The sequence below is a fragment of the Pteropus alecto genome, unplaced genomic scaffold, assembly GCF_000325575.1.
Source record: "Pteropus alecto unplaced genomic scaffold, ASM32557v1 scaffold71, whole genome shotgun sequence".
NCBI lineage: Eukaryota > Metazoa > Chordata > Mammalia > Chiroptera > Pteropodidae > Pteropus > Pteropus alecto.
The window spans coordinates 8,511,887-8,528,523 of NW_006433024.1; the positions used below are offsets into that span (position 1 = coordinate 8,511,887).

The 16,637-nt window shown below is 37.3% G+C and overlaps 1 protein-coding gene across 1 annotated transcript in view; it reads right to left on the reverse strand.

Moving 5' to 3' along the window:
• The window catches only part of DCDC1 (doublecortin domain containing 1), a 370,803-nt gene that overhangs the window by 45,248 nt on the left and 308,918 nt on the right, over positions 1 to 16,637 (reverse strand). The window contains exons 22-27 of the mRNA XM_025044147.1: positions 15,729 to 15,827; positions 11,632 to 11,731; positions 10,175 to 10,310; positions 8,425 to 8,584; positions 4,831 to 4,998; positions 3,510 to 3,710 (exon numbers count right to left, since the gene is read on the reverse strand). Of these exons, the coding sequence (XP_024899915.1) occupies positions 3,510 to 3,710; positions 4,831 to 4,998; positions 8,425 to 8,584; positions 10,175 to 10,310; positions 11,632 to 11,731; positions 15,729 to 15,827 (864 nt within the window). The remainder of the gene's footprint in view (positions 1 to 3,509; positions 3,711 to 4,830; positions 4,999 to 8,424; positions 8,585 to 10,174; positions 10,311 to 11,631; positions 11,732 to 15,728; positions 15,828 to 16,637) is intronic.

Consider the following 16,637-nt stretch of genomic DNA (forward strand, 5'->3'; position numbering starts at 1 on the left):
CTGCTGTGGAAATATAACTCGTCCGGAATATAAAATTGAATGATGTGCAAGTGGAGGGATGAGAAGAAGGTGGGAGGGGATATGTATAAAGGTAACATATTTTTCTTTTCAAGACTTAAAAACTCCAGATATCTAATTTAAATTTCTGAAATAAAACAATATATCTTCATTGTAAAGAATTTGCAAAGTAGTGGAGAATTTAGTAAAATTACAACAGAATGGTAAACATTCCTAACTTCTAGAAGATAATCATTATTAATCTTACAATGTATTTCTTCCTTCTATCACCTAATGAAATATCATTTTAAATCCAAAATGGGTATTCAATTTTATCAAGTACCTTTTTAGTATTTATGGAGATTGCATGATATTTTATATTGTTCTTCAGCCTCAGCATGTTGCATAGTTTACACCTTGCATTCTTATTGGCACTCAATATTGTTCACATGAATGAATGAGTGTATATTTCAGTGATGATCTATTGAGATGCCAAGATTAGTTACCTAGCTATCTGTACATTTTTGCTGACTGTGCCATGCTCAGCCATTATAGTGCTGGTTTTTCTTTTCCATTTTGAACAGTGCAGCCAATTGGCACTTGCCCATAGCAAGAGTGCTTATATTCTGCAGGAAGCACTGAGCTTATAGATTTCTACATAAAATCGCTCACGTGCCAAACAGCAAAGTGAGAAATTACTCCATGTCCCAGCAATATATAGCACGATACCGCTGCCTCCCCATTAACCCATGTTATGAGAACATACAAGTCATTTAAACTTCTTGAGCCTCAGGTGACCCATCTTTGGAGTCAAGTGACTAGACTAGAAGATGTTTAAGATATCTTTCAGCTCCAAATTCCATGACACTATATTTTCTCTTCTATAATTTTGAGTCTCGTTGAGGGGATTTTCATCCCTGAAGATTTCTTCATATTTTTTTCACATTTTCCTTTAGAGACCAAATGATTAATTCACATTGTACCAGAGTTAAAAATGGGAGGAAGATGCTAGATTATCTCAAAAGTTGATCTAGACCATATTTTCTGTGGGGCTGGAAACCAAGTGAGTGTCTTTGGCAATTTCCTACTACCTTTAAATGCCCCCTTGTTCATTTCTTGCAATTCTAGCCTAGACAATGTGTCATCCCAGCAAGACCTAAATGAAAAGACTAATGAAAATTTTCGGCACCATAAGAGCCACTTGGTAACCCCATGATGTCGGCAGTGAGCTACTCTGCCTACACTCTCTTAATACAAATTCCGAATGGGTAGTTGCCTTCCTAAGTGCAAACTTACTGCCTGGGCATAATGTGGAGGATCAAGAGATGGTGGTTCACAAAAACAGAATTTTTCTAATCAGTGCAACCCAAGGTTCTCCAGGTCTCACCAGCTTATCAGAACAAATGGGTTTGAATATCCAATTACATGAAAGGGAACAAAGCAAAACGACTACAGAAAGTGTTGAAGAAAGCTCAGAATTCCGATCACTATATGGGCACACTTCTGCCACAGGACATATATTCCTCTGCATTGTGCCTGTCTCTCTCTTCTATGGCTTAACATGAGGAGGCTTCAAGAGACCAAGTTGCAGAGTGTTTTGGAAATTGGAAGGAGATTGGAAGAGACTGTACTCTTTTGTGTTATACATGGTTAGATTTTCCAAAGCACTGCTGGTCATGGTCCAACATTTCAGAGTTTCAGGCAAACTTCTCTTTCTATTTTTACTTAAATAGTCTTCCCCTCCTCCTGTTTTCTCCTCAGTACTCAAGATTAAAAACAAAACCAGTAACAGACACTCAGCATGACTCAGAACTTGCCCTCTCTTCCAATGACCAAGTGTTTCCAAGTTAAATTCATCATGCTTGGCTTTCTCCTGCCTAGGGGTCACTTCTCTCATTCCTCGTGCTTGTTCAGTCCAGTTCATCAGCCATGCTTGAATTCCAAGTTAGGTTCAAGTAGGACCTCTACTATAATACAGAAAGCCGAGGCAGTAAGATGTATTGATAAACTCCAGCAATATAGGATGAGATAGCACTAGCTCTACAGGGGCAGAGATTTCTATCTGTTTTGTTCTTTGCTAAAGCACCAGCACCTAAAATACTGCCTGTATTAACCCTCTGCAACTGAATGAATGAACTCTGGTCCCATATAGCAAGCCATTTGCAGGGACAAAAGCCTGCTTTCTAGTTCCCCATTGCAAAGACAGCTCAGCAACTATGAATGGGGGCCCAAGGAACACCAGGACTCACCAGGTCAGTCTACACGTTGGCTTTTAAGCCTTCTGAAACAAGCCCAGCAAGTATTCCTTGCTGACAGCTCTGCTTATCTCAGTGAGCAGAGTAAGGCTAGCTCCTTTCCCTCCCATGCTGGGCACTCTACTGCCACCTGCTGAAGTTATGCAATCTGTCTCAAAGCAGTAATTCCTAAGCATTTTGCATCACATACCTTTTGAGAAGCCAATGAAAATCACAGTTCTTTCTCAGAAAAAAAGAAAAAAATGTATTGCACAGATACGCAAACACAAATTTTGAATAGTATTTCAAAAAATTGAAGAGGCCCCTAGAGACCCACCATATAACACTAATGGTAGAATTTGAAGCAAACCAATCTAAAAACTGAGAGTTGTTTTCTTTCTTTTTAAGGAAATGTTCAAACATGCACACAGAGAGAAATGTTCCAGGATCCAGCAGCTATCAATATTCTGCATTCTGGTTTCATCCATTCTCCTCCCAACTTTTAAAGTTTTTGCTTTTGCTAGAATATTTTAAAGCAAATCAGAGATATCGCTTGATTTCATCTGTAAATACTACAATATATATCAAAGTGGTCAGGACTTTAACACAAGCATTAAACCATTACGACACCCAACAAAATTAATATGACTTCCTTCATATCACCTGGTACACAGACTGTTCAATTTCCTGATTATCTAAGAAATAATCTTCTGACAGTGGCTGCTTGTTTCTGGATCCAAACAAGGGCCAGCCATTAAATTGGGTTGATATATTTGTAAAGGTAAGAATTCGTTTTTACTGTGTGGGTAAAAGCCATATCAATCAGTTATTTGATGGAAGTGGGGAAGGGAGGGAAGGCATGCATGTGGAGAGAGGCAGGAGACTGCATTAATGAAAAAGCACTGCAAAATTTTTTTAATGGAGACTTTTTAGAATTCTTACTTGATCCCTTCAAATCATAAAATAAAATTAGATGACAGTCCAGTTTTCTCTTGACCTCAATGGCCAGTTAAAACTATACATCCAGTAGGTCAGATTTCGCATTTCTTATCTGAATGAATAATAGATAAGTAGTGTGTAGACTACTGAACATTTACATTTGACTTCACCCTTTCTCTTCTTCGAATAGGATAAAATATTATTGGTTATATTAAATAGAAAATCCAAAAGTCCTCAGATATACCCCTGCCTGCTCTGTGGGGACAATGCCGGATTTCTTAGGCACCATTCACTTTTTGCTGTCTTAATCCCCAAATAGGGGATTTATCAAGGATTTACCTGCTGCCATCCTTGTGCATCCAGCGTTGATGGCTATCATTCACTTTTTTCTCCACCAAAACCACCTCCATGCCTGAACGCGGGTCAGGACCTTGCACTCCCAAAACTAGCTGAGGAGCTGCATGGCTTATAATTTGCCCATCTCTGTATTCAAATTGCTGGTGGCAAAGCTTCTGCAATTTACTCTGCTTTGGAGAATGGCTGAGATAAAGAAAAATCCCATTAGTGGAGAAAAATGTCTCATGCACTTGATGTGCTAGAGATTGCAAGTTCCGTTGGTGAGAGACCCGCCGTGAACCAAATTCACTTATAATGGCAACGCATTATCACTGGGACAGCAGCGATGCTATTTGCCTTGCACTGCCAGGCTGATGTAAAAAGTAAAATTCCGAGTTTATTTTGTAACAGAAATAAATGTTTATCCAAGAGAGTATGAGAAATTCATTAGCAAAGAAAAAAAGAAATTCAGTTCAAGAGACAATTTAGTTAAAGAGGAAAAAGAAGTAGAAGGGGCACGTAGCCTCAAAACAGAGAGAAATTATGGAGTTCTGCTTAAACTATGATTGTTTTTATCCTCCATCAACAGTATTCCTGGCAAATAAAATTTCATTCTCCTAGTTTCTCAATCTTCCCTAATAACTCATACAATATCATAGAAGAAAATAATATGCTAATAATTTAATTTAAAGGAATCTCTTACTTAAAGATCTTAAGGGATTAAGCAGGCTTAGTAAACGTATTAACATCACAATGCATCAGCAATTAAGTCTCTACTATGTGCATGGACTAATGCTAAATGTTGAAGTGCCAAAACCACTTAATACATATAAACTGCCATAATGTTTCGAAAATGTCTAAAGGTTATGGAACATGCAAATTACTACAGATTCCTGTCATTTCACTGGAACATTGACCAAAAAATAAAAATTAAATTAAAAGGGAAGAAATTGCATTTTGCTGATTTCTTAAAGACATCAGGGCATCTTACATATTTATTCATAAGGTCATTCACACATTTATTCAACAAATATTATAAGCTCTGTGTCAAGTTCTCAAGAGGCAAAGTTAGATGAGCTTATTGTTTTAACAGAAAAGACATATCAGTGAATAAGAAATTAAATTACATGGCTAAAGTGAGAAGGACCTTTCCACTAATACTTACGAATATATCAGTCAAAAGCACAAGAGAAACAGAAATGTGTACTTCAATGTAAACAGAAGCTAACAGTAATGCAAACCCTCAGGAATATTTTTGCCCCAAAAGTGAGCAAATCTAAGACCAGGTAGAAATCTCTAACTGATGTCCCTAGCAACTTTTTACCTGTATTTCTTCTGTAGTTCCACATTTTCAAAGAGATCTTCTCCTATTTTACTCATTTTACTTGGTAAACTGTCATCCTCATCAAAGTTACGAGAAGTTTCCTGCCAGGTGTACCTGGGAGGTGTGTGACAAGCCTTCATTCGGAGATGGGCTCTTGCGTGTGAATCTCTATCAAGGTTCAGAAACAAATGCAAGTCTAAGAATTCTGATTTATATTCACAGAACTTTCTCTGAGGTGTAGTCTGATCACATCCTGAAGGATATTAGTGGATCTACAAATCATATTTCTGTAATGGTGCTTGACGCTGCAAATCCACATCCTACTAATACATAATATAGTATAAGGCCACAAATAAAATTCCTGAATCACATAATAAACAGCATTCATCTTTGTTATATTTACTCAGAAAAAAATTTAGCCATGTATGATATTTCAAAAATGATAAGATTAGGACTACTCAATAGTTTAAGAAATTTATAATAAACATGTAATGAGACTCCTTCTATCTATCGCATAGGGGGTCATAATTCTGTCTGGAACAGTACAGCCTAAATTACTGGGTTTCCAAAAGTTTATTCATTAGACAATGTTAAGAGACTCTTACTTACCTTAACTTACCCTCTCAACAGAGAAATCTAGGGAGACTCAAATAGTATCGGCACATACGTGCCAGCTTTTGATGGAGAATAATGTACTAAAACATTTAGAGTAAATAGTCATTATCTGAATAACTGGGCAGGCTTTCTGGCTCCTTATTAAGATGAAGATGTGTACAGGAGCATAGTCACCACACAGATTTGTATGTATCAAGTTCAAGGCCACTGTTTAGGGCACTTTTGCCTTCCATGGAATCATGAAACAATATGAAAACTGCTCAGCTGAAGGCAGATAAACACGTAGGCAAAGCAGTAAGCATATTTCAGCACTCTACATATGCCTATGTGTAAATACATTTCTCTAAGGGAGGCTGTCATTGTCAAGGTCCTGTGGTAATTTGATATAACAGTAAGCAATATCAGATTACTGAAATCTTCGGGGACAATGCCTGTGTTAGCAGAGCAGACAATACACTTTTCCAATGTAACAAAAACATTACACGAAAATATGAAGTTGGTGGGTAACAACTGCCTGATCAGAACTGCCACATAAGCAGCTTCTCGAGTCAAAAATCTCAGTAATAGTTAAAAAAACAACAGTGCCACCTTGTGCTGAAAATAAAAAACACAGCTTTCCCACCGCCTTCATTTCTTTGAGGGAAGGAGGGAGAGGAAAAGGCCATTTTTAGTTTAACATATTTAGCAGGGTGTAAACAATGTTCTTTCTCAAAATCCAGATGTTTCATTTACTAACTTGGAATTTATCTACATGTTCCTAGGCTTCCAGACAAATGAAGTACAGTCAAATTAATTTTAGAACAGCTATTTCTAAATCCATCTTTGCTTTATTAATTCATTCCTTTGTCCATTCATTCATTCAAAACACTAATCATTCATTAGTCAGTCAGTCGTCCCTTTAATATTTATTGAACATCTACTATTTGGTAGGTGCAGAGTTATAAGTGTTGGAGTATAGCAATGAACAAAACAGATAAGTTTTCAGGGGTTCATGGAGCTTACATTTAAGTGGGATGAAGACAGATATAGACAAGTAAATAAATAAACAGGATAAGTGCCATAAGTAGAATAAAATAAAATATTGTGATAGAAGTTGGCTGTGGTGGGGTCTACTTTAGCAATGGAGTCAGAGAAGGCTCTTCTGAGAGATGGCATTTGAATTGAGACCTGGGCAAGGAGAAGAAGTCAGCCATGTGAGGATCTGGAGGGAGAGCATTCTGGGCAGAGAAAAGAACAAATGGCAAGGCCCTGAAGCAAGAATATGTTTGGATCAGAAATGCTTCAAAAATTAGTGAAAATTAGCCTGGAAAAGAGATAACCCAGTGGGCTGATGACAGTGAACTTTGAATATTTTAAGGACTTTTTAAGTAGAAGAGGAATAGGGAACAGTACAGAGAAATAGATAAAATCATAGAATGGGGATGTTGTAAATAATTATTTCAACATTAAAATGGGCTGCCTTGTGAAATAGTGATCTCTCTGTTACTAGCAGTATTCAAGAAGAGACAGCATCAAAAGGGCCTGCCTGGAATGTACAGGAGACTCCTGTATTGTGTTCTGAGTGGACTCGATCACTTTTACCTCAAGGACTCCAAGCCTTTTTGAAATCTATGAATCGGAACAATGCAAATCTTTGCTCTAAGATGTTCTTTCCATTTTCTTACTTTGCTATTTTTTTCCCAAGTATAGGCTTATAACTCAGAGACTAGATGATACAACTTTTAGAAGAAGAATGAAAAGGGATGCTGGTAAAGTTTGTGGTCAATTTGCTAACCATTGAGGAAGATACCATATAGGTCAAATCATTCTCTCTGAAAAAAAGCCTTCTGGTGCCTTTGTTAGTGTCAGGACATAGGACCAGATGAACCACTCATCAAAATGAAGAAGTTTGGTTTCTAAAATAAAAGTTGAAATTCTTATAATTAAGGATGGAGACAGTCTTTTAAAACAGTTTATAACAGTGATATATAAATTAATTTTCACAGTTATTGCAATGGTAATTGATTAAGTATTTGGGGTTTTATAATTTGGAAACTCATTCAATAATTCCTTCATTTATTCAATAAATAATGATTAAAGTCAGTTACCCTGCTCTTCACAAAAGATGTGTGACAGAGTTTCTGCCCTAAAGAAATTCCCAGGTTGGTGGTTGTTTGGAGGAGTGTTGCAGGGCTAGGGGGAACATTGCTACCTATGATCGCTGCCATGATTAATTTCAGTGATGAAGAATCCTCCCACAAAAGAGGACAGGACAAGTCAAGGCATTTCAGGTGGAGAGAAATGAATATGTGGCTCAAAAGCCTGCAATAGTGCACAATTGGAGCATGCCACATTCAGGCAACAGCTTGTAGCTGCTGAGCTGGAGCATAGAGTTCACGCGGCAGGAATAAAAAATGTAGAGTGGAGGCAGGGTACAAATGAGGGTCGATGACAGGCCTGGACCAGGGTCAGAAGGGATCGGGATTCCAGACTATTTTTTCTGTCTGCATAGGTAGACATTGAAGAACTGAATTAAAAAAAAAAAAAAATGTGGTTTAGAAAGATTATTATTCGTAGGTGGAACTCCAGGTGAATCGGAAGGAGGAGATTATGGATGTAAAGACCAATCAGAAAGCTATTTCAGAATAACTGTATATTAACATACATCCAACTTGAACCTGCATTAGGGAAGCAGCTTAACTGTTCCTGAAGTCCACGTCGATGAAAACAAAACACAGTAAATTCTTCAAATAAATATCTGCAATTTTAAGATTCCAGTCTTTTAAAAATAGTAACATTGTAAGAAAACTACTAAAAGTAGATCACTGTGGTGGTTGAACACTGAAGCTCCAGCTCCATTCTTTTGCCAGGAAACTAAATCCTAGCATCCACTTCACAAAACTGGGGTGGGTTCCCTGAATGGGCTCATGCCGTTATCAAGCTAATGAACTGAGTTCAAAGGCCAAGTAGGTAGCTTTTCTGGCCACACTGAATACTTACAGAATTTTACTGGAAGCCCTTTCCATTGTTGAAGCATTTTTTTGCATTTGCTTTTCTTCTGGTTCTATAATTTGCTTCTCTTCTTCAAAAGTTGCTATAGGTTTGCGCACAGTAAGCTTGGCCCCAGACACAATGTCACTGTGGACTTCTAGAACAAGAGCTGAACAGAAATGCACAAATGCCAAAGACATATTAGTTATGATTGCAGAGAACTAGAAATTTGAAAACATGTGCTAAAATAACAATGCAGAAAATTTATAGCTATTCCATATAAAAGAATAGATTCTAAGAGTAACTGATCATTGCTCTTTAAACTAATAGATTGGATTTCATTTAAATTTTATAAATTTTTTTTCTCTCAAGATAGTCAAAGATAGGTCTTTCCAAAAAGAACTTATTGTAAACTCTATTTAAGTGGGTTGCTTTTTTAGATGTCTCTAGATCTTTCTAGAATCTCAAACTCCTCAGTGAAAGTCCTCAATGCTTTGAAAGACACATACGAAGCTTACTGTACAGTGTTCAATATATGCAACAGGGTAATGTTTTAAAGTACATTCACAATTCTTCTCTTTTGCTTTTCTATGTACAGGACTTTGCCTTGGTTCCTGGGACAGCCTAACCGGGGCGGGGAAGAGGGGAGAAGACAATGAGAAGATGAGAAATGTGAAAAAAGGAAAGCACAAGTACAAAGATAGTTTTGACTTTCGAGCACAGCATATCACCATAAGACAATGGCCATGTAAGTCATCATGACACTGTCATGATTTAGTATTTTTCCAAAAACCTTTAGTTCCCAATTAGCCTATCAAGGGTTAAACCTTTTCTCGGGGTTGACCTAGAGAAAACTCACCATTTCTGGGCCTGAGGGGATTTGAGGCAGAAGACAGAGGAAGGCAGAAAACCGGTATGGGGTATCATGATTCCCCCCTCTATAGGCTTCATTTCAGCTATCTTAGCTAAAATGAAACTTTGTGGACACACAGCACATTTTCAGGACACTGTGACAAGTCCCTTCTCAAGCTGTCCTCACCACACCACTCCAGTCTGAACCTGGATGTGGTTTCTGGGGGGTGCAGCCATGAACCAGGATCTGCTGAGAGCCATACTGGGGAGCTTTCCAGAAGAAGTTGCCGAGCAGAGGTCAAGGGATCCTGTAGCAAAGACTTGCAGAGATGGCTACACAGCCACAACCAGGCTTCAGAGGGCCAGAGGAAGCAGGGGAGAGGCTGAGGCAGGCAGGAAGTACGACCCACCCAGAGCACCGTCTGAGCCAAAAGGATAGAATGCCATAATGTGGCCATGGATTTCAGCCGGCAGGGCCCAAAAAGCAAGAGGATCTGCACCCCAACTTCTTTCCTTCCATCCTAGAAAGGAATTAACGCGAGACTCTGGAAACTGGGAAATCTGAAAGCACTCCCAAAAGGGACTATTTAAATTAATAGATGGGACAAAATTTAAACCTGACAGAAAATTTGTGTTTTCCTTGATGAGGGTGCATGGGGCTCACAAAGCCAGCCCCATTTGTTAAAGACAAGATAAATAGATTGCGCTTTCTTTGCACATCCAAAATGTAGTGTAAATTAAAATGTGCAACTCTGTTAAATATAAAAATTAGTCTGAAAAGCTGAACAGCAAGATGCAGGAGCAAAATATGAGCTGTTTAAGCAAACTTGGATTTTCTTTAAAAAGCTATTTCACCAAATATTTTATTTTGGCTACATATATTAAGGTAAGTAATTCCAATGCTTACCATCCATCTTACGTGTATTGCAGAAGGTCTGAATTTTAGAAATGTCTGATGCTAAGTTCCTCAGGAAGATTTGTTTCTTTTGCCGAGCAATGGTCTGGTCAGGACTGATCCAGTGTTCTCCGCATGAAACATACACCTATCAAAGAAATGAGCCTCTGCTCCCATATACAATTATTCACAGCAGCATTATTTGTCATAGCCAAAAGTGGAAGCGATCAGAATGTCCTATAATAATAGATAAATAGTTAACTTTTTCTTCTTCATTTTGCTTATATGTATTCCTTAAATGTCCTTAAATAAATCCATATTTCTTGGAAGTGAGAAAAATGAAGAGATATTGCTATATATTGAGAGAGACTCAGTAAGAGAGAAAAGAAACTCAGTGCTACTTCTTTTGAGATTACTCACTAATCTTTATACATATACTTTGTATGAGGACCCAGGAAAAACTTTCTCAAATTTTCCCTCTTTCTGAACAGTTTTTCTTTCTCTTATGGACATACTTAATCATGTAACTGTTCATGTGTTAATCTCAAGTTCACTGCTCAGAATAGTGACAGTTTCATTTCAAGCAAATAAAATAACATAGCAAAGTACTGCAGAGTACTGCACCAAAATATATATATACACATATATCTGTGTATATATGTGTATATGTGTGTGTGTGTATACTTGTGTGTGTGTGTGTGTGCGCTTGTGTGTGTAAAACAAAAAACCTGCAAATGATAGCTTTAGAATTCACAAAGTCTGCCAATCTCCAAGAAAAATAGATTCCACTCTGTTATGCTGCCTCTGATACCGGTCATTGGTACTTCTGTTTAAGAATCTCTAAAGGGGTCTTTACATTCAGAGCCTGAACTGAATTCTGAAAATATGGTGGGAGTTTGGTTCTGTTCGAAGAATTTCAGGGATCAGTCAAAACAGGTTTTCTTTCCAAATCTGATACTTCCAATTCCATAAATGGGAGAAAAGGCTGGACTGTTAAAACCCTTCTCGGCCTTCTCCAGCCACCAAGTAGAGTATGTGAAAACATGGATATATTTTTCTCTGAAAAGCTGACATTATTATTGAGTAAGAAATCATTAAACAACTACATTTCGAAGGCCTCAAAAAGAGAAGAGAATCTGCCTCCTTAAGAATAGGATAGAAATCACAAGTGGTTAATAATTTGGTCTTCCCCAGTTTCCTCACTCTTTTATAAAATGAGAGCATCCATCTCATATGGTTGAGATGATCATTAAATGAATTAATTCATATACAGCCCTGAAAATAATGCCCGACATATAGTAAGCTCTCGACGGTTAGTTAGCTATTAGTATTACTTTCCGATGGTTGCTGAGTTAGGATAATTCTGAGAAAGAAATAAGAGGAAAAGGGTAAATGTTTGGAATCTTATTTTCAAACATTTTAGTAGTATTCGTATGTTAATATTTCCAGTTTCACATTGATGTTTTTACCAGTTCGTCTCTTTGAAGGTCTTTTAAGATAAAGATTTCTTTCCCCTTTTCATTGAACAATCTCCGAGCTGCAGAAGGTAAATTTAAAATTTCAGTACACCTGTAGTAGGAGACACAAAAATTGACCTTGTAAGCAGAAAGTTTCCAGCAGAGAAGAGAGAAAACAAAAGAAATGAAGGGCTTGGGTCATTAATGACAGCTCTCTCTACAGGACTGTGTGTCAACAGCTAGGCTCTGGAGCCCATCAGCCCCTTTTGAGTCTCATTCCCCTTTTCCAAACTGTGGGACATGGGCTTGCTTTACTTAAACTCTCAAATCCTAAATTATTTACTTTCCAGGGTTGTTATGAGGCTAATGAGTTGATTTTGAAAAGTGCTTAGCGCAATGCCAGGCATGATAGAGAAATAGGTAGACACATCATTACTGGTTTTTCATTTCTCAATATGCTCCCGCACTTTCCCACTTCCTTGCTTTTCCTTCTAACTAAAGTACCTTCTTTGGCTTTTACTGTTGAAGTTCTATTCTTTCTCTAAAGCCTCTGAAGTCACATCCATCACCAAGTGGTTTCTCATCTCCTCTCTCCAGAAGTGATCTTTATAGGCCTTAACTTCCTTTGAAATAGGATTTTTTTTTTTTTGCCTGGTTAAACTAATGTTTAATAACAGTGATTTTTTTCCCCCCAAACAAGCACTGGGCCAGCAAGATGAATGATACAGTTTCCCTGTTCCCTCAGGAGCTCCCTCTCTAGTCAGAAGGAGAAACAGGTCAGCAACCGAAGTGGAATATGAAGTAGTGGGTGCTGTTATAGGCACCGGGCCAGGACCCTGTGAGAACACAGAGGAAAAATAATGAATTTATCCAAGGGAGCCTTGTCTAAGGAAGTAACACTTGGGTTGGGCCTTGACAGATGAACAGGCATTTGTCAAGAAGAATTAGGACCTAGAGAAGTTTCATACGGCTACAGCTGAGTGTATGAACAGGAGGAGGAGCCAAATAAAGCTGGAAAAGAAGATAGAAACTAATTGAAAGCACTTAGGATGATGCCAGATAATGAACAGCCACTGAAGGTATCAGCGTGGAGGTGTGGTGATTTCAGATCTGCTTTTTAGGAAGTTAACTGTCAGAAAGGTGAAAGATAAGACTGGCGGTGGGAGAGGCTGGAATCTATCTACCCAGTTTAGAAGTAAAGAGGTGGAATTATGAGGAAGAGGAACTAGAGCTAAAGGAGAGTGACAGGGCATTTCCTAAAGAATGATATTGAGGTGATCCTGCCATTGGAAGAAATAAATGGAAGATTCCTGCTAATATATTTTATATTAGAATGTATTGTCTACAGCAAATGAATTAGAAGTGACTTTACGCTTATCAGGAAGACTTAGCTGTATTAAGAATATTCCTCTATTTTATTTTCTTAGATGGGAAAAAGCAATTGAGCAGATATTAGGCCCTCCATTTCCCTGAGAGGTCTTAGAAGGAAACAGCCAATAGAAACTAAATTTCTGCTTCTCAGGTCACAGCTCTGGAAGCTGATGGACCAGTGAGGACCGGGCTGTTTCTCATTTGCAGGAGTTAGTGGGATAGGGGTAGGAAGGACCATCAACGAATTAAGTCACAGATTTGCTTAATTCTCTTTGGGTACTGCCCCCAAACCTAACTTAATTCCTTCTACTTTCCCCAAATCAATATCTTTATAGGTCCAAGTAGTTTGAGCCTGACCTAAGAAGAGTTACCATAATCATTTCTGCTCCCACTCAAATTCCTTAGAAGAATGGACTGTGGGAGTATCCTGTTTTATAACAGCAAGTGGGGGATTAGAAGGAATGGGTGGTTGGTGAGTCTTCCTTCCTATTTTGAAAACCTAGCCATAATAGTGCCAAATTTGATTGGCTCATGCAGGTGGGTTGAAAAGGATTGGGATAAGTTGTTTCCTCTGTTTCTCTAACTAGTTTATGTGCCAGCCAATATATAAATGGGAAGAGGAGAGAAAAGACTTGGCTCTTAAGTGCCTAATAAGGAATGTAGACTCTGGAATCAGATTGCCTGAGTTCAAATTCTAGCCCTCTCATGTACTGGCTGCACAACCTCAGAGAAATTACTAAACTTCTCTGAGCCTCATTTACTCCATCAGTAAAAGACTAATATAGTATTACTTTTCCAATAGGGATATTTTACAGATTGAGTGTGTGAATACCTGTAAAGGTCCTGGCACATAAAAATCAGCACTGCATTGTTAGTATGGACCAAGCACAGCAAACCTTCCATGTTCACTCTCTCATTTAATTCTCATAGCATTTCTGAGAGGCCCATTTTAGTGATGAAGAAACTGAGCCTGATGATTAAAGTCCTTGCCCAAGGTTACGTAACTAGTAAGTAGGACAGCTGGAATTCAAACCTAAATCTCTCTGGGTCTTTTACTATATCATATGGCCTCCTGAGAGGACATCATCACAGAATAATAAGATATTAGATCTACAAAGTGAGTAGACAGGCTGGGATGTTGAACAAGCAGTCCAGGATTTCTCTGTTACATGGAGGCAAAGATACTAGGAATAAAGTCCTCTGACTCTCACACCAGGAATTAGGACAGGTAATCATGTGGACTGCTTGGATTTATAGAGAATAAAGCAGAGTCTGGTGTTGGTTCCCTGAGGACTGTATTTCCACACAACCCAGGATGCTGTTAGAGAAAAGGGCAGGGGAGAAGGTAGGAGCTGGGTCTCCAGGTTCACAGAGAGCTACAGCGCCACACTCATGGAGGCTTCCTTTCCCCAGTCACTGTGAGGACCCCCTTCCCAGAAGTCCCACCACATCCTTCCAGTTCTTTAAAACAGTGACAAAATGTACATAAGGGTATGTGCTTTCTTCTTTATCTTTTGGCTTTGTATCTCTTTATTTTTATATCTCTCTCATTTTCTCCCTCTCCACGTGGCCTTCCTTGACAGCTGCCCCTCACCAGTTTCTCTCTCCTTCTTGGTTATAGATAAAGTGATCCCTTGACCATTTTCACTTCTGTACATTTAAATACTGTCTTGTGCGGCTTTCTGTTTCAATTTAAAAAAAAAAAACAAAAAACAAAAAACTCTTTTTTAACAAGTTAGGAGTTTCCTGAGAGCAAGAAACATCTTGTGCTTAAAAAAAAAAAAAAACAAAAAACAAAAAAAAACTCCTATAGAACATCCAAGATTGATTGATACACATAATATGAACACAACAGATATGAAAATAATCAAATTCTTTCTTGTGTTCCTCTTAGCTCTTCATCCAACTCTCCTGTTTAACGAGGAGGAAAATGAGATCAAGAAATACAGTGCTTTGCGGAAGTCTTCCAGCTAGTTAATGGCAATCCTGAGATTAAAATCAATTCCCTTTACTCTTAATCTAATGGTCCTACTAACACGCCACGCTGCCCAACATTAGGAATCAACAAAAACATTCTATATCTATTGTTTTTAAATGGGCTTGATATGCTATTAGATTTTGGGCTTTGTAGATGGAAGAATCAACAACAACAACAAGACTATCAAAACTGTCTGGGGTTAATTATTAAATAACTAAAGAATAGCATAATTTCCTTAAAATTCTCTAAGACTGCCTCCTCATATTTGACAAGACATATTTTGCAAAAAAGTTTGTAACAAGTGTTCTACTTTGAACAGTTACCAAATTCTATGGGAATAATTTTTGTTTTGGTAGGATAACGATCAAAAGAAAAATTACATTTCATAAATAAGATACATGTTAGTGATATTTAAAAACTAGATTAAAGTAGATAACTACCCTTCCTTCAATTCAAATATAAACCAAAGAGAAGTGCTTTAAAACTATAAAATATAAAACACAGAAATATATGTTTACAGAGTTGGTAGTTCAGAAGCTAGAGAAAATCGCCCTAAAATTTGAGGGAAAAATGTATTAATTAGCATTGGTATCATGAACTCACATAGTTGAGGTATTTCACAGATTAAAAACTCCAGAATTATTATATTAACAACTGTTGTCTTATGTAGATACATATGTATTTTGTGTTATGCATTGCACACAATCATTCAGGCATTTGAATGGAAAATACCATTGAATTTAGGATAATAAGTATTTACCTCTTCAAAAGTTGATGAAACTTAGCCTGGTTTGTTTCTGTTTCAGAATATTTAGTAGAATGATTTTTCATATCCTCTTTCATCTCAGTGTCAACATATCTGAAACAAATGATCCAAGATTTGATTGATATGTCAATATGTATTGCCAAATTAACTTTCAACTTGTTTAAACATGTGAAAAAATCATGAGGTTTTAATTTATCCTGATGTGCCCTAAAATAATCTGCTCTTCTTTTAAAAAACAGAATTTCAAAAACTGTCACAATTAAAAATTAAACTTCATGAATATTTATACTGTGAGCAATTTATATAAGAAAATAAATTTTCAATATTGTAATCCTCTTCTACTAATGCTGAGTACTCTGAAATGTGAATTAATCAAATTTGAAAAAAACCAGAGAGATGACATTTATTTTGCCTGGGATGTTTTATCTATATATTGTTCATATTAATATGTTTTTTAATATATTGTTAATGATCAATCCAAACCCGAAAATTTTTAACTGAAAAATAAATAATGATGATCATAGAAAAAGAATGCTTAATTGGAATATACATCTCTTTGAATTTTCAAGTTAGAAAACTATTCTGTATATTTTTAAAATCTCTATGTTTTATTAAATGAAAGAAATAGTGGTCAAAAATGGTCATTCATTTACTTGTTTATTAAAAATGGTAATCAGATATTAATTAATTCATCTTTAATTAATTTATATTCTATAAGCACTGATTTAGGGTCGACTATGTGCCCTAAATCAGCATTCCCCAACCTTTTCGGTACCAGGGACCAGTGCTCCTATGAGGATTAATGCCTGATTGATCTGAGGTGGAGCTGAGGTGGTGATGCTAGTGCTGAGGAGTGGCTACAAATACAGATGAAGCTTTACTTGCTCACCCACAGTTCACCTC